This window comes from Chrysochloris asiatica, unplaced genomic scaffold (assembly GCF_000296735.1).
Source record: "Chrysochloris asiatica unplaced genomic scaffold, ChrAsi1.0 scaffold00036, whole genome shotgun sequence".
NCBI lineage: Eukaryota > Metazoa > Chordata > Mammalia > Afrosoricida > Chrysochloridae > Chrysochloris > Chrysochloris asiatica.
Genome location: NW_006408554.1, coordinates 12223580 through 12249462, shown reverse-complemented (window position 1 = coordinate 12249462; position 25883 = coordinate 12223580). Strand labels below are relative to the sequence as shown.

General features: G+C 38.2%; 1 protein-coding gene and 1 pseudogene across 1 annotated transcript in view; both read left to right on the top strand.

The window, feature by feature from the left end:
* Window positions 1-25883, top strand: part of SGK3 (serum/glucocorticoid regulated kinase family, member 3) — a 114930-nt gene that overhangs the window by 54654 nt on the left and 34393 nt on the right. Inside the window, exons 8-15 of the mRNA XM_006860039.1 lie at window positions 720-803; window positions 895-1026; window positions 3474-3586; window positions 3680-3716; window positions 4264-4350; window positions 7669-7764; window positions 10752-10907; window positions 14991-15080. Of these exons, the coding sequence (XP_006860101.1) occupies window positions 720-803; window positions 895-1026; window positions 3474-3586; window positions 3680-3716; window positions 4264-4350; window positions 7669-7764; window positions 10752-10907; window positions 14991-15080 (795 nt within the window). The remainder of the gene's footprint in view (window positions 1-719; window positions 804-894; window positions 1027-3473; window positions 3587-3679; window positions 3717-4263; window positions 4351-7668; window positions 7765-10751; window positions 10908-14990; window positions 15081-25883) is intronic.
* Window positions 17804-22395, top strand: LOC102818223 (annotated as a pseudogene).

Here is a 25883-nt window from a genome sequence, read left to right as displayed (position 1 = left end):
ACTGGGCAGTGTTTTGTTCCGTTGTGCATAAGGTCGCTATGATTTGTACCAACTCAAAGGCACCTAACAACAACATATAGGTCTGCTGCTTTTCCTTCACCCTCTTTACTGAAGTTACTTTTACATTTACATTCTTAAAAGGGTCTACATGCATGCAACTCAACCCATTATAGAAACTCAGCCACACATGGTGCTTCTTTATCTTGCACATACTCTAATTGAGTTCAGAATCTGTAAGAGAAATCTAAATATTAGAAGATGCATTTTGATCACCTAAAAATCACTACTGCTTCTTTATTCATAAAGCCGTGATGTTTATAGGCTCGGTATTTCAAAGGGCATTCTTCAGGACTCAGAGTTTGTTCTCTCTCTCACACACACAAACACATATATCCTCCCCCAAACTTACCTGCACCCACCCACACACACCTAAGTTCTCAAGCAGTATGTATAGATAATGTCCTTTAGTGTACGGAAAATCTCAAATACGTTAGGTGGCAAAGACATAGTGCCTGGTTAGTCAAATGATCAACACTCTTGTTTTATTAAAGTAGCTAAGAGACAGTGGGATTGTAGAAAGTTGCTTTTTCCAAAGCAAAAAAAATGTGAACTTTTGTTTTTACAAAATATTTTTATGTACTCATTTATTTACAAGTGAATTTATTTCTATCCATAATAATGAAATGTCTAATCGCATACACATATACACAATCTAACAGGTTCTTCTTGCAAAACGGAAACTGGATGGGAAATTTTATGCTGTCAAAGTGTTACAGAAAAAAATTGTTCTCAACAGAAAAGAGGTAAAATAAGATAGCTTTTGTTTTCCTTAGCTTATATTCTCAATAGAATTTGTTTTCTGATGTATGAGTTTATCCTTTTCCTTTTTTCCAGCAAAAACATATTATGGCCGAACGTAATGTTCTTTTGAAAAATGTGAAACATCCATTTTTGGTTGGATTGCATTATTCTTTCCAAACAACTGAAAAGCTTTACTTTGTCCTGGATTTTATCAATGGAGGGGAGGTGAGCTTTATAATTAATTTTATAATATTGATGTCTAGGAAATATAATTTGTAGCTGGAGTTCTTATAAATATTCTAGTTTTTTTTTATTTTTTATTATGAATTTGGTGACAGATCAGTTTTCCATTCAACAATTCATACACATGTTGTTTCAAGTCATTGATTGCAGTCCCCATCATGTAACATCCCTTATCCCATTTCCTCGTGTTTTCAGTTTTTCCAGTCTTCTTTCCTAACCCTTACAATCTCAAATGGTTGATTAATCTAAGGTGTACATACCTTCCTAGTGTTAGAGTTCCCTTTATAGGCCTATTGATTGGCTGAAAATTAAGCCATGAGGGTGAGTTCATTTCCAAAGTTAAAGGTGATTAAGGGCCATAGTCTTGGGGATTTCACTAGTCTCTATCTGACCAGTAAGCCTGGTGTTCTTATGATTTTGGATTTTGTTCCACATTTTCTCCCGCTCTATCCAGGACCTTCTAGTGTGGTCCCTTTCAGAGCAGTAGGTAGTGGTGGTAGCCAGGCACCATCTAGTTCTTCGGTCTCAGGGTCAGGGAGACTAATGTTTCAACAGGTATTTTTTGAGTAGTCAGGGTACTCAGTACATGCAAGATGCAGGGAAGTACAACGGGCTCTTAAGCGAGTTAAGGTGTAGTTAGGAAGGTTTATGAGAGAACCTTACTATGAAGCTGTAGACTTCATAGTTTTGTCGCTAAGCTGTATGGTGGTGGTGTGCCATGGGGTTGGTTTCGACACATAATGACCCTGCATAGGGTTTCCGAGGCTGTAAATCTTTACAGGATCAGAAAGCCTCGTCTTTCTCCTGTGGAGTTACTGGTAGTTTTAAACTGCTGACCTTGAGGTTAGTTAGCAGCCTGACTCATAACCACTATGCTACCGGCAAGAATAATAAACTGAAATATTAAAATCAATTATCAATTTTAATTTAGATACTTTTGCTTCAGCAGTTGCACATAAATATTACTTCAGCTTGTCCTTTCCTAAAAGGTGTGAACTATCAGTATCGGTTGGATGAGATGCTCCTATAATAAAGGGTTCTGGGCTGAAATGAGTTTGGAAAATGCTCCATGTATTCCAAGCTTGGTGATTCACAATGCTTCAGCATGTAAAAGACTCAGGGAAGCTCTGCCTTAAACACAGCCAGCAATTCTTTCACACTTTTTAAATTTTTTTTATTATGAACTGGGTGAAAGTTTATAGAGAAAATTGGTTTTTCTTTTAACAATTCATACACATTTTGTTTCATGCCCTTCATTTCAGTCCCTGAAATGGAACGTCCTTTATCCCGCTTCTTCCCTGTGTCTACTATTTCTATTACTCCTCCTCTCCTAAACCTTACTACCTTCTGAGCTTTGTCCTTGGGCAAATACAGCCCTTTTTGACCTCAGGTGATTGATTATTCTAAGGAATGCTTACCTCCCTTCTGTTATTATTTCCCTTATAAATCAGTCCATTGTTTAACTGGGAATTGAGCCATGAGGGTGAGTTCAGTTCTAGGCCTGTCCAGAATTTCTTTTAAAAAGAAATTGCCCCAGCCAGTTGCTACCACATTGGAATGTAGGTACCAATGCTGAAAAACTTCTTCTTCTCCCCCGCCCCCCGGGAAAAAACAAAAAGAATAGTATATAGTCCCCAGTTTTTAAATGTCACCAACTAATTTAAACTTCTAAAAACAGCATTTGGCATAAGCAAATTATGTCTGTGGGTTTTATTTGGTCTACCATCCACAAATTTTCAATCTTTGAATAGTTTTTTAATTAAACAACAGTCAGAAAAGGTCTGTGTGATAATTACATGACAAAACCAGAATTGTTAGTCATCATAGATAATTTCCACTGGAGCTGTACCTTGGAGAGGTAAGGTTACTGTTAAATTGAGGCTTGAGAACATAATGGGAGGTGTGAGGCTTAAAGAGTAAACCTTGGGTGAAAAGAGGATTACTGGAGGGAAACACAGAGACAAGGGAGAGTTGCAGTTCTGCTCTGGAACATTTTTATTTCACGTTAAGACTAATAGAAGTTTATGGGTTGTTGTTTTTTTTAAAGATTTTTTATTGTGGATTTAGTAAAAGTTTACAACAGGACAGACCATCAGTTTTACATTCAACAAATCATACACCTTGTTTCATTTAATAATTATAAGCCCCTCCATGTAGCATCAGTTAACAGTATTTCTCTCTATTCACTTTAGCTTTAAAAAAAAAAAAAAGAACAACTCAGGCATATATAACAATAATTAACACCACCAAAGGGCACATTCTGCAAGTCTGCCTCCCGGCCACCAGCTCTTTGTCCCTCTCTTCCCATGAATCTGGAGTCCTCAACTGCTTCCTCTCTCCATGTCCCCTAGAAGTTTATGTTTTAATACTTACAGAATGTGTTGATGTTATTTTATGAATCTGAGCATTCATTTTCTTCAATTTTACAGCTGTTTTTTCACTTACAAAGAGAACGGTCCTTTCCTGAGCACAGAGCTAGGTTTTATGCTGCTGAAATCGCCAGTGCATTGGGTTATTTGCACTCTATCAAAATAGTGTACAGGTAATGGTTCGAATATTACTTGTAACAGTTTATTTTTAATGTTTTATACCCATTAATACTCAGTTTGGGTTTTCTTTTCCTTTAACTTTATAGAGACTTGAAACCAGAAAATATTCTTTTGGATTCAGTAGTAAGTATTATCTTTTACAAATGAACTACTCCTCAATTTTTGTTGTTTGTATGATTAGTGGGAAAAGCTTACCGACAGCACAATTTCACTTATATAGCATTCTGAAAATGACAAGAGGTGTAGAGCTCAAAAACAGTTGAGTGGCTGCCAGAGCACCACAACCAGGGAGTCTGGGGAGTTCACGAAGAAAGGGGTGGCACAAGGGAACTCCTTTGTTGGTGGTGTTTACAAGGATCAGGATCGATAGGTGGGATATAATTGCACAGCACTCACACACACACACACACACACGCATACCTGTAAAGATAGTGACACTCAAGTGCGTTTGGAAGGCCAGGAAACAACGCAGCATCAAGTAGACCGGCTTTGGTGCTGCGCTGCAGTTGTTGTTAGTATCATCATTGCTGGGTTCACGTGGCTCTGTACTGTTTCTGCGATTTCTTTTAAGTTTATAATTATTTCACATTAGAAGGTTGTTTTTTAATTGTTGATTTGTTGTTAATTATATCTGTGCATTGTTTTATCTTTCTGCCTCTGTGTTTGTCAGGGACATGTTGTCTTAACTGATTTTGGACTTTGTAAAGAAGGAATTGCTATTTCTGATACCACCACCACATTTTGTGGGACACCAGAGGTAAGAAATGTGTTTTATTTGTCATCTATAAAGCTCGTATAAAATGCAAATATGAGACTTTAGAAAGTTCATGGAAAAATTTCACTGTTTTTTCATTCCATTTCCACAAACTTTCTGAAGCCCCCTCATATGAACCACAAGTTGCATAATCAAAAGTATGAAGTATGACAATAGAATGAAAGCTGTCATTTAACTTCCAGTCACTTAGACTTTATTGATAAATATCTCTACTGAACATTAAGACTTTATTGGTGGTTGGCATTTTTAAATGTCATTTAGAGATAACAGAAGATAATATTGAATAAGCCAACAAAGATAAATTATGCTTGCTTGGTTTTTATGTTGATCCTTTTTAAGAATCCTGAATCAGCAATAAAAAATGCTCAGAAGTTGATTGTGGGTGAGTGGTATGATAGGTAGATATCTCAGTATAAAGCTATTATTTTAAAGCATCAACTGTTAACACTGCCTACGCCTAGGTAGAGAGTCCTGGTGTGGCACTCTGGACTTAAAGCACTGGACCTCAACATTGCTTTGAACTGCAAGGTCAGCGGTTCAAATTCACCAGCCACTATTCAGAAACCCTATACAGAGTCACTATGAGTCGGAATTGATTAGACTGCGCTTAACAACAACAATACCTAGGTGGTGTCTATATTGGTTTTTATTACGTTTCCCTAATTTTCAATGTCGTTGAAATGAAGCAATGGATGTGAAAAAAAAAAAATTGTGTATTAGGATTTATTAACTGAAACACCCCAGTCCTTAATCATGCTACCTAGCAAAAATGAGTCTGTTAGTGAAAACCATGATAATCTGTGCAATTTATGTAAAAGGCTTGTTATTTTTTCTCACTTCACACACACATACACACAAAAATTTAGTGTACCTTAGCTTGCCTGATTTTAATCTGTTTATAATGCTCTTAGGTGTCAGGTAAATATTTCATCATTACTGTGGAGTAACTCCAGATACAGTGTTGAAAAAATATACTAACCCAGCTACCATTGCTGAACATTTTGATCAAAGGTTCTGCAGAAGAGTCTTGATCAAATTTGGGAGAAGATATAGAGCAGAATTTCAAATCCTCCTGAAGTCTTCTTAAAACCCAACAGTAGTTTTGGCGTCACTAGTAAAGTAGGTCTGCCTTGAGCCTTGTGCTCTTTTAAGAACTACTTTTATGGGATTAAATTGATAACAGCAGCTCAGAAAGATTAGGTAGGAAGCTTAAAGGCAGTGAGTGTGTTGTTGTTAAGTGCTGACAAGTTGGTTCCAACTCATAGCGTCCCTGTATAGGGTTTCCGAGGAGCAGCTGCTAGGTTTGAAGGACCTTGTGGTTCAAACCAACCTATGGTCCAGTGCTTATCCTACAGTGCCACACCAGGACTCTATAGCGAGTGTGTTAATGGGATGAAACAACTTAAAAAAAGGAGACTTAGAATACTTGCGCAACTCAGATATAATCGGTGTTCCTGAATTGAACATATAGACCCTTCTGCAGCCTGTATTCTCAACAACAGAAATAAATTATGTAAAAAAGAAAAAGTATGATAAAATGGCTCACATAAGTCTTATATTCAAGGTCAGAAACTTAACAAAAGTGTCTATAGGTAATAATTATTTACTTTGAAATGTGCTTCCTTTAACATCTAAGATACCTAAGCTTTTACATGTATTTGTAGTCATCCATTTGGTTTATATATTATATGAAGTATTTTTGTGAAGGTATGTTGATTTCTTAGTTTATAAAATCTTTAGTTCTTTAAGTCCTATAGTTTTTAAAAAGAAAACAGGAAATTTTTGCACTTAAAAACTTTTATTTGGTCATTGGAACATATTTTAAAAAGTACAAGATGAAATATATTTTGTACATGTACTTGGTGTGGAAAGAAGAAATAGGTATTTGAGACTCTAAAATTCAAATCCACCATCTAGTATATATAAAATTATGATATGTCTAAAATTTTTTCTGACTGTTGCATAGACAGACATGCAAGCTGAACAAGTATGAGTAGGCAAACAGGACTACACCCATCAGCAAATACAGGGTTGGCATAGAGTTGGCAGAGGCTGTTTCTCTCTATATATGAAGTGTTTATTTACATGGATGTAGTAGAGCGAAGGGGACACAATTCTTAGCTATAACCAACCAAACATCTTGGAATGAGTCACTGGTCTTAGGAGCTTAGGACCACATTCTTTGGTGACAGTTAAGTCAAAAGACATGTCACTGTTCACAAAGACAGTGTTCTACATCCTACTATGGTGAATAGCGAACGGGGGTCTTAAAAGCTAGTGAGTGACCATCTAAGATGCAACTATTGGTCTCTCTCCCTGTCCAGGGGAAAGAAAAGTAAAGAAATTCAAAGACTCAAGGGAACAGTCAGTCAGTTCAGAGGACTAATGACCCACTCAAACCACAGATGATTGCCAACTACCACTACTGACCACTCTGTTCGGGACCATAGAAGGCCCTGGACAGAATAGGAGAAAAATGTAGAATGAAATTCAAAATCAGAAATAGGCCAGACTTACTGGTCTAATAGAAACTGTGGCTCTTCAGTTCTTTTCATACCTAGAACTGAACTCACCTGCTGGGATCACTGTACCCGAATAGACAGGTCTATAAAGTGAATAGTGTCACTCAGGAGGAACAGGTTCCTCAGAATCATCAACCTTGTAAGATCACAAGGGCAGCGTTTGCCTAAAAACAAAGCTCAGAAGGCAGAAAGGCACAAGAAAGGACAAGTAGAACCGTGTAACCCCAGATGGAAGCAGGAAGCTTTCTGTTATATTGAGGGAATGGAAACTGTCACAAAACAGAATGTGTATAAATTGTTAATGGGAAAATTTGTTTTTTCACATTTAAATGTAAATAATCAATTTACTTAACTTCTAAATAACGGAATTGCTATTGTAATTTTCAAATAAGAATGAAATTTTTTTCTTTCGTTAAAAAGAGAATAAAAAGGATTAAATTTGACACATTAACAACACTTCAAGGAAAAACTGATGTGTTAATCTTGTGAAAGATTTTCCTTCTAAAACATGTATTTTATCCACTTAGTATGAAAAATTCTACACTTGCTCTCTCTTCTGTATCACAATTTCTGAGAAGGTGCTAGAATGTTTGTTGTTTTTTTAAATGAAAACAAATCCAAGTTGATTTTGATCTGCCTTAGAAACACTGGGATAGAATGAGAACACCCCTCAACCCCCTAAACTATGCTAGGTTTTCAGTATGATAGTAAAACCTAAAATGTGATAAACTTCTGAATTGTTGTTTGAAATCCTCTACTATTTCCATCTTTTACGTAGTACCTTGCACCTGAAGTAATCAGGAAACAGCCTTACGACAATACTGTAGATTGGTGGTGTCTCGGTGCTGTCCTGTATGAGATGCTGTATGGATTGGTATGTATTTTTATTCTTTCATGACTATTTTAGTATATTGTAATAAATTAGAGGGGTTTTTTTGTTTGTTTCTGATAATCTTGTGGACACATAGAAAACACTAGTAGCAAAACAGTAACCTGGCTATAGGAATCAAAAATCAAAAACACATTAGAGATATGCACAAAATTTGTTGTTGCTGTTAAGTGCCTTCAAGTCAGTTCCGACCCATAATGACACTCTATAGTGTTTCCGAGGAGCGGTTCAAACTGACTTTGCAGTCCAGTTGAATTAACCCACAGGGCCAAAAATTAGAGCATTTTATTTGTTTACTAGTGTTTTTTAATTGATACAATTATTTATGTCATATTAATAACTTTTCCAGGTGTCCACATCGCACTGCCATTTTTAGAAATTGTCTCCTTCTTGTAACCTTAAAATTACCCACTTCCCTTAATTACTAAAGTAATTTTGCCTTAACCTTTGTGGTCTTTTAAAGAACTATCTGTATACCTATAGGGTCAAATTAACAGCAGCAACTTGAAGGGTTTGTTGGCAAGCTTAGGGACAGTGAGTTTATGTTGAATGCTGTCGATTCCGACCCATAGCAACCTTGTACAAGGTTTCCGAGAAGCAGCGGGTGAGCTTGAACCACCAGCCTTGTGGTTCAAATCAACTCTGCAGTCCAGCATATTAACCCACAGTGCCACCACTTTCATTTTGCCTACCATTCCTGCTTAATTTCAAAAAGATGAAAGGAAAAACTTTGTGTTTGCCTTATAATTTATTTTTGTAGGATTTAATTAATACCTTGATTCTCACCTTTTTCACTACTTGTTGCTGTTGTGAAATGCTGTGTCATCGGTTCCGACTCATACGACCCTGTATAGGGTTTCCAGGGAGCGAGTGGTGAGCTTGAACCACCAACTTTGCACTTCAAACCTGCCTTGCAGTCCAGCCCATTAACCTCCACACCAGGACTCCATAATCTCTTTCTAATAAACACATGTCTTGAGGATTTCATGAAAATGCAGAATTAATTTCCCCCATTCACATGAGGGAGTTTCAAAAGTATGAGGGAAAAAATCCGGTATCATTTAATTCCATTTTTCCCCATACTTTTTGAAGTCTCTTCATATTAAGGGGGTCCTGGTGTGGCACTGTAGGATAAGCACTGGACTGCTAACCACAGGTTGGCAGTTCAAGCCCACCAGCTGCTCCTCAGAAATCCTATATAGGGTCACTATGAGTTAGAACTCAACAGCACTTAACAACCTCATGAACATGAATTGTTTTCCCTACCTTGAGTAAATGCTCCAACCAAAACCAAACGATTTTAGACTCCCTTCATGATCCCTTAATTGTTGAATAGCACACGCTGGGCACCCTCTACTATGACCCAGTGCTGCTCCTGCCATCGCCATACTAATGCTAAATGCTGCCCTCAACTGAGACCTGAGCTGGGTTTTTGCATTTCGTACTTGCTTTTTCTTAGAGCATGAAATGGAATTCTGCACAGGAGGTATATTCTGGGGCATTTGTTTCATGCTGCTAATTTTATTGATAGAGTCCTATAAAAGCAAACAGCATTTATATGTCTTTATCGTTGATTACAATCCCCTTGTTAAAAGACCCAGGTTCTCCAATGCTGGATATTTACCTTCTTTATATTTCAACAGCCTTGGAATTTCTTTTGAGGACTTTGAAAGTGTTAATGTATAAAATGCACTCCATTTTAAAAGTTCAAAAATGTGTGGAGTCCTGATGTGACACTGTAGTATATAAGACCTGGACTGTTAAACCTGCCACCTGCTCCTTGAAAACCCCATACAGGGTTGCTGTAAGTCAGAACCAACTGCACAGTACTATAACAATGACAATAATATAAAATATAGTTGATTTTAAAAGAAATATTTTAAACATATGCTGTATTAATGATACTTATGCTTTATTAGGAGTCCTGGTGTGGCGCTGTGGGTTAATGTGCTGACTGCAAAGTTGGTTTGAATCACAAGGTCAGCAGTGCAAGCTCACCAGCCACTCCTAGAAAACCCTATTCTGGTTTGCTGTAGATCGGAACCGACTCGATGGCACTTAACAACAATTTTTATTAACTAATTTCCAGTATAGTTAGATTGAAAAAGTCACCCATCCCCCCACTTTGGACCTGCAAAGTTGGTGACTCAGACCTAACAGCCATTCCTCAGAAACCCCATACAGGGTTAACAAAAACACTCAAAAAGAAAAAAAAATTTTTTTAATGACGAAATTGTAAAATCCCTTTACTTTAAAACTAGATGATTAACTAGCTGATTCACATGTTGACCCTGTCTCTCCCCAGCGTAAACTGTCACCCGAATGTTATCACTATCAGAAGTACTTACATAGTGAACGCCTGGTCTTCGGCTCACCATTCTAATTAGTTTATTCCAAACCCTGTAAGAAATGACTTAGTGTTAGTCTGTATATTGAGTTTCTGTTTCCAGTAATTTTATCACTGTGCTTGTCAGGAGGTTAGGAGCCCTGGTGTGGCACTGTGGGGTAAGCAGTAGACTTCTAACTCAAAGGTCATGGGTTCAAACCTACCAGTCATTCCTTGAACACCCTATACCGGGTTACTATGAGCCCGGCGGACTCTACAACACTTAATAACAATAACAATGAGGAGGTTACTTGTTGTTTTCTCTAAGGCAGATATTTTCTCTAAGGCAGATACTGTTTTATACAATCTTAACACTTGCCCAGAAGGTGCTAATGAACAACTGAAACACCCCTAATTTATCCTGTGAATGTGCATTAAGCTCTGTGGTGTGCTGGGCCCTGGAGTTTCTGTTACCAGGAGATCACATTGCAAATGTCCACGTGCTTAAAAGGCATCTGCAATTGTTTAGACTGCCAACTGAAGATGGAGGCCAGACCCTACTATTTTAACCCCAATTTTTACTAAAATTTGGTTACCACTTAATTTATTTTGATAATTTTTTTTTTTTTTTTTTTCAAATCCTTAGCCGCCTTTTTATTGCCGAGATGTTGCTGAAATGTATGACAATATTCTTCACAAGCCCCTCAATTTGAGACCTGGAGTGAGTCTCACAGCCTGGTCCATTCTGGAGGAACTCCTAGAAAAAGACAGGCAAAATCGACTCGGTGCCAAAGAAGACTTTGTATGTAGCATCTTTCCCAGTACTGACTTTATTTTAGCTTATTTTAAGTGGGAGATGAGTCCTTAGTTTGTGTGTTGTTTAATGTGATAACTGCAGCTATCCAAGAATAGTACCATGAGAAGGAAGCATGCATGTCTCGACAGTTGTCACCAATATTTATATCGATATAAGAATGTTTAAAGCATTTGCATTTTTAAATTTTCATTTATAGTATCATAGTATTCCCCCCCACCTTTTTCCCTTATAGCACAAATTTTTACTTCATTTTATTTGACTAGATTAATAACTCTTGCTTTGAGCTAGAGTTATAATCACACTGTGATGAGAATTTGGTGACACCTCCTTGAGATTATGGAATCTGCAGCTTTGTTTGAAATCAGGGTAATTCAAGTGCTTTTATAGTTAGCAGTCTTGGGTTAATTACAGTATTCACAGATAGTTGAGGTACTTGAACTCATCATTTTCTTCCTCAGAAATTCCTAGAGGCTGTTTAATCAGTCTTGAATGTGATCTGTGACTGCTGAGGTTTTCTAATACTGCCTCTAATACCCCTACCTCTCCCCAGCCTCAGCTGAGCTGGTAGCTCTGCCAGCTGCTTGCTGTGTAGCTTAGATTCCATAGTCAACTGTTTCCTTCAGTCTTGCTGATTCCTTACCTCCTTGCCCCTTTGGACCAGTGGCAGAAATCACAACCCTGGGTGGGGTGAACCCAATTATCTTTTACCTCCTGGAACCAAACCCACCCCACTGCTATCTAGTGAATTCTGACTCATAGTGACCCTGTAGAACAGTAGAGCTTCCCCATAGGGTTTCCAAGCTGTAAATCTTTACCAAAGCAGGCTGCCACATCTTGCTTCCATGAAATAGCTGGTAAGTTCAAATCTCCGATCTTTTGTTACAGTCAAGCACTTTAGCCATGCCCCACTAGGGTTCCTCTGAAGAAAGTTACACAACTGGACATAATGAAGCCTCTATAAAATCGTAGTTTCTAAGCAAATTAAGGGCCCCATTATGAAGAATGGGAATTCCAGAACACTTAATTATACTCATGCAGAAGCAGTACATCAACCAAAAAGCAATCATGTGAACAGAGCAAGGGGATACTGCATGGTTTAAAATCATGAATTGTTGTGCATCAGCTTTGTATCTTTTCACCATACTTGTTGAATGTATATGCTGAGCAAATCCATCCAAAAAGTTGGCCTGTGTAAAGAACATGGGGCATCAGCGTTAAAGGAAGACTCATTAACAACCTGTGATATGCAGATAACTCAACCTTACTTGCTAAGAGTGAAGAGGACTTGAAACACTTACTGATGAAGGCCAAAGACTACACAGTAAGGAGTTCAGCTCAAGGTAAAGAAAACAAAAATCCTCACAACTTAACCAACATCATGGTTAACAGAGAAAAGTTCGAAGTTGTCAAAGATTTCATTTTACTTGAACCTACAATGTATTTTACTGGACAGACCTGTAGACAGGATGTCTCAAGAACAAAGATGTCATTTTGAGGACTAAGGTGTACCTGACTCATGCCATGCTGTTTTCAGTTATAATGTATGCATTTGAGTTATGAGTTATGATGTTGATAAAGACTTCCAGAAGAATGAACAAATCTGTCTTGGAAGAAGTACAGCCAGAATGCGCCTTGGAAGTAAGGATTACAAGACTTCATTTCACATCCAGTGGACATGCTATCAGAAGGGACCAATCCCTGAAGAAGGAAATGCTTGGTAAAGTAGAGGAAGACCCTCAGCATGATGGATTAACATAGTAACTGCAATAATGGGTTCAAACAACAACGGTTGAGTGGCACAGGACCAAGCAGTGTTTCTTTCTGTCATACGAAGGGTCACTGTGAGTCAGAACTGCCTCAGTGCCACCTAACAACAAGCTCTTGTGTGTTTGTGTTTCTTTGATCAGCTAACTCTCCTGCTCCCTCCAACAGCTATTTTAAACCTTCTTTCCAAACTTCGATTCCTTTTCTTCTTCCTCACTTTTAGCAGATGCCTATTTTGTAAAAATAAAGGGGAACTATAACTCAGTTTCTTACTATCATATTTGCAGAATTACATATATCTACACCTAACGTTTCCCTCTAGTGGAAAAAGTCAGTTTCTACCTAGGCACTCGATCCCATCCCCTTGCAAGAAACCTTATGAATAATTCTTTCTGTACAGACAACTACTTTTCTGTTTTTCTGCTTCCTTACAATCAATAATCACCTTTATCTTAAAGCAAACCAAAAAACCCTGAACCCTTATTATCTGTCCTGCAAGCTTCTTTGCTCCCTGGCTAACCTTGTTGCAAGTTTTCTTTACTCATCTGCCTTCCCCAGTCTTTTCCCCAATCTCATTTCTGTCTCTACCATAGAATAACGTCTAGAATTGCTGGGTGCTTCTGTTCCTTCACTGGAGCTCTCAGCAGCATGTAAACTTACTCTTTCCTACTTCCCTAGGTTTAAGCAGGAGTACACACTCATCCGACACTTTTCTGTCTATGTTCCTGAGCCCTCCTCCATAATCTCCGTGGTAGGCTTTTCTTCTTCAACCTGTCCAGTAAATTTTGTAGTTTCTTGAGGTCATGCTAAGACCTTCTTGTCTTCTGCTGTTCTCTCTTCCTGGGCAATCTCAAATAGTACCATGACTTTAGTTACATTACATGCGTGTTACCAATTCTCACACAACCTGACACCTCTTCTGAATTCTGATGTTTTGTTCTTAGACTTAACCATCTGTTGAGCATAACCACTGGATTTTTTGAGAGAAACTCAAATGCCACAAGTTTAAAATTGAACTCCTATCTTCTCCCCATGTTCCCTTCCTAATTAAATGTCACCAGTGTCCATCTGATTGCTCATATCAGAAATTGAAAAACCATGCTTGGCTTTTAATCTCTTACCTGTATATTTGAGGAGTCCTGATCTGGCGCTGCAGGATAATGCGCTTAACTGCAAGGATGTTTTGAACCACAAAGTTGGTGGTTCACACCAGTTATTCCTTGGAAACCCTATATAGGGGTCGCTATGAGTTGGAACCAACACTACAGCACTTAACACAACAAAATTTCTATATTTAGCCAATATCTGGGTCCTGTTGCATTTGCCTATTAAATCTTTCCCATAACCAGACACATATCACTAACCACACTGTTACTTAGGTTTTCTGAGCACTGTCATGTTTTGTGTAACCACAGATATTTTTCCTTTATCCAGTCTTGACTCCCCAGTCCATTTACCCATTAAGCCAAAATATATTAAAAAATGATGATGTAGTTGTGACATCCCTATATGACATGGCCCATGTGCACCTTTAACTTCACCTATGTGACAATCCTGATGCTTCGTTTTACTGCAATCATATTGGATTCTCGCTTTTTTGACCAATCTAACATCTTTAACCTCTTTGCCATCTCCAAGCCTTTATATTCCACCTAGAATATTCTCTACCTTATACTGTTGTACTTGTAACATTAATAGCTGTGATATTATAAACTTTGATTACATTTTCTTCAGATCTCTGATCAAACATCACTTTGTATAAAAAGTGTTATTTAGCCCACCCCCCCTAGGTTGGATCCTGTTTTTTACACTTGTATGGCACCTTGCAGGAAAAAAAGCTGGGAGTAATACTGTACCAACTTAGCATAGTCATAGTATCAACTGGAGTAGGAAATTTTCTTGTTAGTGAAATTTCACACTGGTTTCACCTCCATGCCACTCTAAAACTCTGATGTCTTGATTTCTTCTTTACATCACCTATTTAGGTAATAATAATTCTTTGTACATATACAGTGCTTTTTGCAGCACTTGAATTTTCTGCTCCTCCTCAAAACTACCCTTTTATCTAGTGTAGAAATGTTAACTACATTTTACCTACATGGAAGCTATGACTGGGAAGAAGATAGCAAGGTGAAGTAGAGAGTTCTTTTATGTTGGGTCAGTCTTTCTGCTACACTGTTTTACCACATGAATGGCATGAGCATGTATCTAAAAAGACTCAGTGAGGAGCAAAATGGTAGTCAGTGGTTTGGCATCTTTAAAATTTTCTTCAGAATCAGTAAAAATATTTCTTTAATATTCTAGGTTGAAATTCAGAATCATCCTTTTTTTGAATCACTCAGCTGGACTGACCTTGTACAAAAGAAGATTCCACCACCATTTAATCCTAATGTGGTATGTATATGGCCAATCTTTTTCTCTAATACAGCATAACATAAACCTGTAGCTCACTGTACTTGTAACATTAATAGGTGTATTATATACTTTTTGAAACACCACATTTATAAACTGACTTGTTTCATGTAGCTATCCAGAAATGACTAGTAGGGACAATTTTTTTCCCTAATTTCTAGAGTTTGTAGTAGGAACCCAGCACTTGAAAGAATTTTTTTTTTTTCTCTGAGAGTCATTCTTTAGATACCTCAAAGAAACATGTCATCAGGCACACTAACCAGTGGGGACCCCTAAGCAATTTTGGAACTGGTTATAGCATTGGTTTCAGTCAGTTACCTCCAGGTTTGAAAATCTTGCTCTTTTGTGTCTAACTAGAGACTAAATTGTTAACCTCTCCAAGCCTGTATATTTTGAATTTTTTGGATGACATGATTGTGAGGTTGTGCTTTTAAAGCATCGAACTGTGTTGCACATAGTATGTATTCAGTAAATACTAGTTCCCTTCTTTCTTTGCTTGTGTGTGGGAATTTGTCAGTTAAATATATATGAAGGAACTTCAAATATTTCATGGGGAAAAAAATCCCATTTTTCCTTTAAGAAAATTACAATTAAAGAGACAGAACTATACATATATGCATGTTAGGCATTGCAGGTAGCTGGACTTATCTGAAACATAATGTAAGCCAATAGAACAAATGCCTCATAATATTTTATGGCTACATCTATAGAAGAAAAGAGGAGCTGACAAATTATTTTTGATATTTACTCTCCTTAAACTACCAACAAATTGAATTCATTGGGTTTTTTTGTTTTTGTTTTTTACAAGGAATGGGACTCAATTTCTGTCATAAAAGGCACTAGAATATTTGTTCATATGACTTTCAAGTGACTTATATTTTCTTTTTTCTTTTTTGCCATTTTAAGCATTTTTACACAAACCACACCATCCACATTTCACATAGTGGGACGATAAGTCTGCATTGGTTCCCTTCCCCTTTTCAGTCTGGTTGGAGTTTTTCATTTTAAATAGGATTTTTGCTATTAAGTGCCATCGAACAGGATTCCATTCTTAGCCACCCTGTATGGGGTTTCTGAGGATTGACTGGTAGGTTTACACGGTTTATCCTGCAGTGACACACCAGTTACTTGGAAAAGAGAAAATGATGATATTATTGCTCATACTAGGCTTCAGTACCTCTGTGGTAAATGCTTCTAGCAGTTCGAGAGTTATAAAAACTATTTACTTCATTATGACTGCCCCAGTAGTCTGCATTATAAAAAGTTCCCAAATCTGTTTTTTTTTTTTTCCTTGCTAACAATGTATGAGTATTCCTGATTTTTTTTGGTTTTAATCCTTAGAATTTGAATTTATATTACTAAATATTTATCATGTTAACTAACTAACATATGTAATGATTTCTTAATCTCATTCTTTCAGAAGTTGATAATTACTCTGAAAGAGAAAATAGCAGTTGGCTAATACAAGGAACTCTGGTGGCACAATGGTTGAACATTCAGGTGCAAACCAAAAGATCACAGGTTTGACCCCACCAGGTACCAGGTCCTGTAGACATTACAGACTAGGAAACCCTATGGTCTCTGCTACTCGCTCCTGTAGAGGCACTGAGAGTCAGAATCAACTGGACAACTGACACAATACAACAGTACACGTAGAAGTCATTCTCTCAGGACCAGCCAGGAGGGCATTTGAAACTTTTTATAACATCAAAAATAACATTTGCTATCACTGATGTTAGATTCATAAACCCTCACAACAAACTTAGAGGTATGCAGCAGAACTCTTCTTTTACAGAAGAGGAAATAAGCTCACAGAATTAGAGCAACATAAAAAAATCAACTACTAACCCTCAAAGTTGGCAATTCAAAGCCATCAGCCACTCCTCAGAAACCCTATACAAGGTCTCTGTGAGTTGGAGCTGTGACTGAATGACACTTAACAGTAACAAGAAACACAAAGAATGACAGCTAGCTAATTTCACAGCCAGAATTCAAACTTTACTATTAGTCTAGAGCCCTTGTTTCTAGGGATGTGTAAGAATTTGATGACATGATATGTGTGTATATATATATATATATGAGCTCTGGTAGTGTAATGGTTACGAATAGGGCTGCGAACCTCAGGGTCAGCAGTTCGAAACTACCAGCGGTCCCGCAGGAGAAAGATGAGGCTTTCTGCTCTCGGAAACCCTGTACCAGGGTCGCTATGAGTCGGAACCGACTCCATGGCACATAAGAACAACAACATTATATATATATATATATATGTGTGTGTGTGTGTGTATACATATGGAGTCCTGGTATGATACTGTAGGATAAACACTGGACCGCAAGGTGGTTTTGGACCACAAAGCCGACAGTTTAAACCCACCAGCTACTTCTCAGAAAGCTTATATACTAGGTCTCTATGAGTTGGAACTGACTGGACAGCACTTGCAACAACAATGTATATATAATGTGTAGTGTGTTCTTTCTCATGGTGGACCGTTTTCTCACATGGACGGCTTTAGCATTCTGGGTTTCTCTGGTCTCTGCTCAGTTTGTAGCCCTACCAGGCTAATTATATCCTTGGCTTTTAGTATCTGTTCTAAATCCCCATCTAGGTTAGTTTAGGTTAGTTTTGATGACAGTTTAAGAACTCCTTTCCCCTTAAAAGGAGCTCTGGGTCACAATGGTGAAGTTCTGGACAGCTAACTGAAAGGATGATGGTTCTAACCCAGCCACCCAATAGCTCTGTAAGACACAGACCTGGCAATCTGCTTACGTAAAGACTACCACTAAGAAAACCATAGGATAGTTCTGCTCTCAAAGGTGATGCTGAGTTGAAATCCACTCAGTGACTCTTAACAACTTCTGCTTAGAGCAGAGAGAGAGATAATGTTGAATTTGTATCCTGGTTTTTATTTGTAAATGCACCAGAAGGGATATGTCTGTTACCCTTCATCAAATTCATAAAGGACAATGAAGATGCAATGTCTTAGCACGTAAGCATTCTCCCCACATCATCTCCTGTATGCCTTGCCCTGCTTAGGTCCTTGGCACATGCTTCTTGATGTTCCCTATAGCATAATACAAGTCACCTTCCACAGTTTTATTTATAGCCCTTCAGTTTTTCCTTAGACGGTTTCACCCACCCAGCTATGAGGAGCAAGATGAGCAGACATACATGGCAACTCAAATGCAAAATGCTAGCCTTATGACCTACCTGAGCCCCTTCTGGAACTCAAATTAGTGTGGATTCTGATGCTTCCCATCTCCCCGCACCCAACAATAAAAATCTGAGCTATTAAAAGTACAGCTCATCTCAACCTAAGTAATGAAAATTAAGAAAGGAAAACCATGAAAACATTTTCTGGAGTTTTTACACTAGTGGTCTCATACAGTGTTTTTCTTTTTTGATTGACTATTTGCGTAAAGTCCTCCAGGTTCATTCATGTTATGGGGTATTTTGCAGAGTCATCGTTACTCTTCAACATTGCATAGTATTCCATTGTGTGTATGTACCAACCGTTGTTAACCATTCTTCCATTGATAGGCATGTAAGCTGTGTCCATCTGTTTGCTGTTGTGAATAGTGCTGAGTTGAGCATGGGTGTACACATTTCTACTCGTGTCACAGTTCTTATTTCTTAAGGCTGTGTACCAAGTAGAAGGATTGTTGGGTCATACAATATTTCTAGTTCCAACTTTTTGAGGAAGCACCATACCATTCTCTACAGTGGTTGCACCATTTTATAGTCTTACCAGCCAGTATGAGGAGGGTCCCAGTTCCTCCATACCCTCAACAGCACACTGCTGGTGTGAGATGATACCTGTTTGTTCATCTCTCTAAAGGCTAATGGTGTGGTGCTGTAGGATCAGCATTGGACTGCAAACCACAAGGTCCGCAGTTCAAATCTATCAGCTGCTCCTCAGAAACCCTATACAAGATCGCTATGTGTTAGAACCAACTCAACAGCACTTAACAACAACAAATGGTTAATGGAGTCCTGGTGTGATGCTGTAGGATAAACAATGGACTGCTAACATGCAGCTCAGTGGTTCAAACTTAACAGTTTCCTCAGAAGCCCTATGCAGGGTTGCTATGAGTCAGAACAGACTTGAAAGCAATACAACAGCACACAACAACAGTGACTAACGATCATGAAATGTCTTCACATGTTTGTTGGCCAGTTGGCCTCTTGAATGTCTGTCTTCTGTGGTGTAAGTGTCTGTTTATGTCCTCTGCCCATTTTTTAATTGGATTGTCTTTTTTTCTGTAGAGGTGTTGAAGTTTTCTATAAATTTTAGAGATTAGTCCCTTGTCTGATATGTCATTGCAAAAAAATGTTTCTGGTCTGCAGACTTTTTACTATTTTGGTGAAATCTTTTGATACACATACGTGTCTAATTTTTGGTGGTCCCAGTCATATATTTTGTGTATGTTCAGTTATGTTTGATTGTGAATTTGTGCAATGTATCAGACCTCCTAAGTTTGTCCCTATGTTTTCATTGATGATCTTTATAGTTCTAGGCTTTACGTTTAGGTCTTTAATCCATGTTGGGGTTTTTTTGCATATCATGTGAGATGTGGGTCTTGTTTCATTTTTCTGTAAATGGATTTCCAGTTTTGTCAGCACCATTAGTGAAGAGACTATCTCTACCCCATTTGTCAAAAATCAGCTCACTGTACGTGAATGGATTTATTTCTAAATGCTCAATCCTGTTCCATTAATCTGTGTGTTTTGTTATACCAGTACCAGGCTGTTTTGACTACTGTGGGTGTCTGTATACTAGATTTTCATATCAAGAAGTGTTCTTTTTTTCTTTAATAATGCTTTACTAACAAGGATATCCATTCCATATAAAATTAGTGAACAAAAATTATGTATATCTAGATCATTTTGGATAGTGTTGACATTATCACACTATTAAGACCACTCTTGTTTAAAAACTCAGTAAAAAGTTTTCATGCAAAAAGAAACAATCTCTGGTTACCAAGGATAAACCACCACTGGTCTTTCCGTTTGTTTTATTGTGGTCGCTTGTGTGTTGCTATGATACAGGAAGCTCTGCCAGTGGTGTTTTAAATGTCCATGTTGAACAGATTGCAGCAGAACTTCCAGAATAAAAAAGACTAGGAAGAAGGAGAGGTAGACCACTTCTAAAGAGTTAGCCACTTAAAAACTTATGTATAGCAGCAACACTGTCAGCTACAGTGCCAGAAAGTGAGCCCCTCAGGTTGAAAGTAGAGTTGACCTTAATGACATGGATGGATTTAAGCCTTCCAGACCTTCATTTGCTGATGAAGCACAACTCAAAATGAGAAGAAACAGCTGCAAACATCCATTAATCTAAGAAAATTGGAAGTTGTCAAAAATGATATGGAACACATAAAGATAGATATCCTGGACATTAATGAGCTAAAATGGACTGGTATTGACCCTTTTGAGAATCAGACAGCTCTGGTTTATTATGCCGGGATAACAAATTGAAGAAGAATGGCATCACATAAATTGTAAAAAATAATAATAAAATACATTTCAAGCTCTTATTGTTAATCGGCTAATATCCATATGCTTACAAGGAAGACAAGTTAATGCCACTGTTACTCAAATTTATGTAATAGCCACACTGAAAGCCAGTGAGGAAGTATCGCAGTAAGATAAACCAGGACTGCTAACCACAAGGTAGGTAGTTCAAACCCACCAGCCACTCCTTGGAAATCCTATACAAGGTTGCTGTAAATAGGTTGCTGAACTGACTGGATGACATATAACAACAAGAACAACCAACTTCTTCAGTCTGAAACTGATCAAACACGTAGTCAAAATGCATTGAAAATTACTGGTGATTGGAATGGAGAGGAAGGATCTATAGTTGAAAAATATGGCCTTAGTGATAGAAACAATGCTAGAGATCACATGATAGAATTTTTCAAAACCAATGACTTAATTAATTCATTGAAAATACCTTTCTTCAACAACATAAAAGGCTACTACTATATACCGGGACTTCACCAGATGGAATACACAGGAAGCAAACTGACTACATCTTTGTAAAGAGACAATGAAGAAGCTCAGTATCATCAGCAAATCAAGGCCAGGGACTGACTGTGGAACACACTGTAAATTGCTCATATACAAGTTCAGGTTGACACTAAAGAATTAAAACAGCTCCATAAGAGCAAAATATGACATTGAGTGTATCCTACCTGAATTTAGAGACCGTCTCAAGAACAGATTTGATGCATTTGTCACTAATGACCAAAGAGCAGAAGAGTTGAAGAATGGAATCAATAACATTATACATGAGAAAGCAAAAGGTTATTAAAAATATAGGAAAGGGTGTTGCTGGTGTCTCTTAGCTACCCAGTGATATCCTCGTCACTGCGGTGACCCCCACACTTGCCATCATGACTGAGCAAATGTTACCTTCAAGGGTCACAATGACTGGGTGACCCAGGTTGCTGCCACTCCACAGTTTCCAGCCATAATATCGTCTACCTTGTGAGATAAGACCATCTTCATGTGGAAGCTGACCAGGAATGAGACCAACTATGGCATACCCCAACATACTCTTGAGTGGTCACTTTTACTTTGTTAGTGATGTGGTCATCTCCTCTGATGGCCAGTTTGCCTTTTCAGGATCCTGGGATGGAATGCTGTGCCTCAGGGATCTCACAACGGGCACCACCTAACACCAATTTGTTGTCCCTACCAAGGATGTGCTGAGTGTGGCACTGTCCTCTGGCAACCAGCAAATTGTCTCTGGCTCCCAAGATAAAACCATGAGGCTGTGGAATATACTCTGGGTGTCTGCAAGTACATTGTCCAGGATGAGAGCCACTCAAAGTGGGTGTCTTGTGTCTGCTTTTCACCCAACAGCAACAACCCCATCGTTGTCTCCTGTGAGACAAGTCTGTCAAAGTATGGAAGCTGGCTAACTACAAGCTGAAAGCCAACCACATCAGCCACACAGGGTATCTGAACACTGTGACTGTCTCTCCAGATGTTTCCCTCTGTACTTCTGAAGGTAAGGATGGCCCCATGCTCTGAGACCTCAACAAAGGCAAGCACCTCTATGCTCTAGATGGTGGAGACATCATCAGTGCCCAATGCTTCAGGTCCAACCGCTACTGGCTCTCTGCTGCCATGGACCTCAGCATCAAGATCTGAGACTTGGAGGGCAGATCATCATAGATGAACTGAAGCAGAAATTGAACGTTTCTGGCCTCGTCTGCTGATGGCCTGACTCTGTTTTCTGGATACTCAGATAGCCTGGTGTGTGTGTGGTAGGTGACCATTAGCACCCAGTAGAAATTTATGGCAAAGCTTTAGAAATTTTTTAAAAACTGGCTCTTCGGATTTAAGAAAAGAAAATGATCAAAGTGGATGTCAGAAAAAAACATGTTCTGGCATAGAGAAACTAACGCAAATGGAAGCAATGATGAAGTAAAACAGTTGAACTCAAATTTTCAAAGGAAGACATATTATAATGAAATGTGCTAAGACTTGGAGTTTGAAAACTGAAAGGAAGAACACACTTAGGGTTTCAAAAGCTGAAAGAAATGATGAAAAAATTCAAGCTTCAAGTTGTAATACTGAATGATTCTATGAACAACCCATGGTCAGTAGTTCAAATCTACCAGCTGCTCCACAGAAGAAAATGAGGCTCTCTGTTCCTGTGAAGATTTACAGCATCACAAAGCCCATACAGAGTCGCTATGAATCGGGACCAACTTGATGACATATAACAACAATAATTATGGACAATATTGAATGGTTCTGGAAACATCAGAAGACGATGGAAGACATGGTGGCGGGGGGGAGACAACAACACTAGTAAGGTATTCTCACAATGGAATGCTTAACCATTCCAAGATCAAAAAGTGCAACATTTACCAAAGGAAAAGTTGAGAAAGCATGCAGTGGACATAGGAACTATGGGAAGGAAGCGGGATAACTGTTGTGTTGCACAGAGGGGATTGTAATCACTGAGATGAAACAAAGTGTATGATATGTTGAAAGTAAAACTGATGATCTTCTCTATAAACATATAGACCAAGAAGCAATTGTTCAAACAGAAGGGAATACTGAATGGTGTAAAATCTGGAAAGGTATACACCAGGGCTGTATTCTTTCATCATACTTAGTCTGAGCAAATAATCTCGGAAGTTGGATTATATGATGAAGAATACGGCATGAGGTTTGGAGATGGTCTCATTAACAACCTGTGATATGCATATGACAAAACCTTGCTTGCTGGAAGTGAAGAGGACTTAAAATACCTACTGATTAAGGTCAAAGATGACAGCCTTAAATACAGATTGCTTGTCAATGTAAAGAAAACAAAAGTCCTCACAACTGGACCAATAAATGACAGCATGATAAATCAAGGTAAGATTGAAGTTATCAGAGATTGCAATTTACTTGGAATCACAAGCAACACTTATGGAAGCAGCAGTCAAGAAATCAAAAGATGTATTAGGCAAATATCTTCAAAGTGTTTAAGAGCAAAGGTGTCACTTTGAGGACTAAGGCACACCTGACCTAAGCCATGGTCTTTTCAATCACCTCATATGCATGTGAAAGCTGGACAGTGAATAAGAAAGACCATAGAAGAGTTGATGCTTTTTAGTTATAGTGCTGGAGAAGAATATGGAAAGTACCATGGACTGCCAGAAGAACTAACAAATCTGTCTTGAATGAAGTACAGCCAGAAGGCTCCCTAGAAATGAGGATGGCAAGACTTCATATCTACTTTGGACACATCAGGAGGAACCAGTCCCTGGAGAAAGACATCATGCTTGGAAAAGTGGAGGATCCGTGAGAAAAAAAAAAAGGAAGACCAACAATAAGATACATTGACACAGTGGCAGCAACAATGGCCATTTGACCAAGCCTCGATGGCTTGATAATCAGAACTCGATTAGAGAAAGATTAAAAAAAAACAATTTTTGATAAAGGAAACAAGTGTAAATTGCTACAGTTTGATTAACTTGACCTATACTTGTGGATGTAGTAGCTCAAAATACCAACTTAGAGGGAAGAAATCTTTACATCCAAGATCAATCCTATCCCCTCTGTACACAGGGTTGATAGAGAGGGGCAACTTAGACATTGGCTACCTAAAATGGGAGGGGCTACAAAGGAATGAAGGTGACTGGCTTACAAGTTTTCAAGAGGGAGTTTAGTTTAAGAGTGTGCAGGGGGAGGTAGAGCCCCCAATGAATAGTTTTCATCTTGTCTAGATGGGGCTGGTGAAAAGAGAAGGGCGATAAGATTCTTACGATTCAGTAGTAATTGGTATTATGACTAATAGCGACTGTCACAACTGTAAAGGTAAAAGTTTTGTACAGGGAAGTAGTTAATCTTACAGTCCAGAAACAAAGGACCCTAGGACCAACCATCAAGGGAGAAGAGCACAAGCGGACTGCAGGACCCTATCCAGAGAAGCAGTGACACCAGAGATAGAAGCAGAGATGAGGATTCTAGACTCATGGAAAGAGAAGGATTGACTGCTGGCGGCCAGAAGGCAGGCTTGCAGAATGTGCCCTTTGGTTGTTTAAATCATAACATATTCCTAGTGTTTTTGTGTAAATCTACTGCACCCTGCCCCCCAAAAAAAAGAGAATGATGGAAGCAAATACTGTTGAATGATGATGCACAGAGGAGATTGTAATCATTGCAGTGAAACAATGGTATAAAGCTGATATTCTCCCATGTAAACTATCATTCAGCTCACAATAAATACTTAAAAAAAAAAAAAGTTAAAGGGATTTTGAAAGATACCTAGATCAGTGAAACAGAATTCAGAATCCAGAAATTAACTCATCCACATAGAGCTAACGGATCTTTGACAAAGGGCCAAAGTATATTGAATGGGGAGGAGATAGTCTCTTCAACAGATGGTGCTGATAGAACTAAAAATCAATATGCAAAAGAATGAAGCAATACTTTTATCTCACACCACGTACAAAAAGCAACTCAACACGGATTAAAGAACTAAATGGGAATCCCAGAATTATAAAGGTCATTGATGAAAATATAGGGATAAATTTAAGGACTCTAATACAGGGCATACATAGACTATCAAACATTGTGAAAATTGCACAAACAAAAGAAGACAAAATCAGTGATTGGGACCATACTGAAAATTAGAAAGGCACTCTGGTAGCATAGTGGTTACGAGTCAGGCTGATAACCTCAAGGTCAGCAGTTTGAAACTACCAGCTGTTCAGCAGGAGAAAGATTAAGGCTTTCTGCCCTACAAAGATTTATAGCCTTGAAACTTATGTATCAAAAAATTTCACCTAAAGAGTAAAAAGGGAGCCCACAGAATGGGAAAACATCTTTTGCAACGACATAACCAGACAAGGGATTAATTTCTAAAATCTATAGGAAAGTACAACACCTCTACAAGTAAAAGACAAATAACCCAATTAAAAAATGGGCACAGGACATGAAAAGACACTTCACCAAGGAGGAGATTGAGGCATCCAACAAATGTATGAAGAGATGTTTACGATCATTAGCCACTAGCGAGATGCAAATCAAAATAACAATGAGATATCATCTCACACCAGCAAAGTTCAAAAAAGTAGACAATAAATGCTGGTGAGGCTGTAGAGAGACTTGGGACCCTCCTACCTTGCTTGTGGGAATATAAAATGGTGCAACCACTCTGGAAAACGGTATAGTGCTTCCTCAAAAAGTTGGAAATAGAAATATCTTATGATCCAACAATTACTCTAGTTGGTATATATCCACAAGAAATACGAGCCGGAACACGAGTAGATATATGC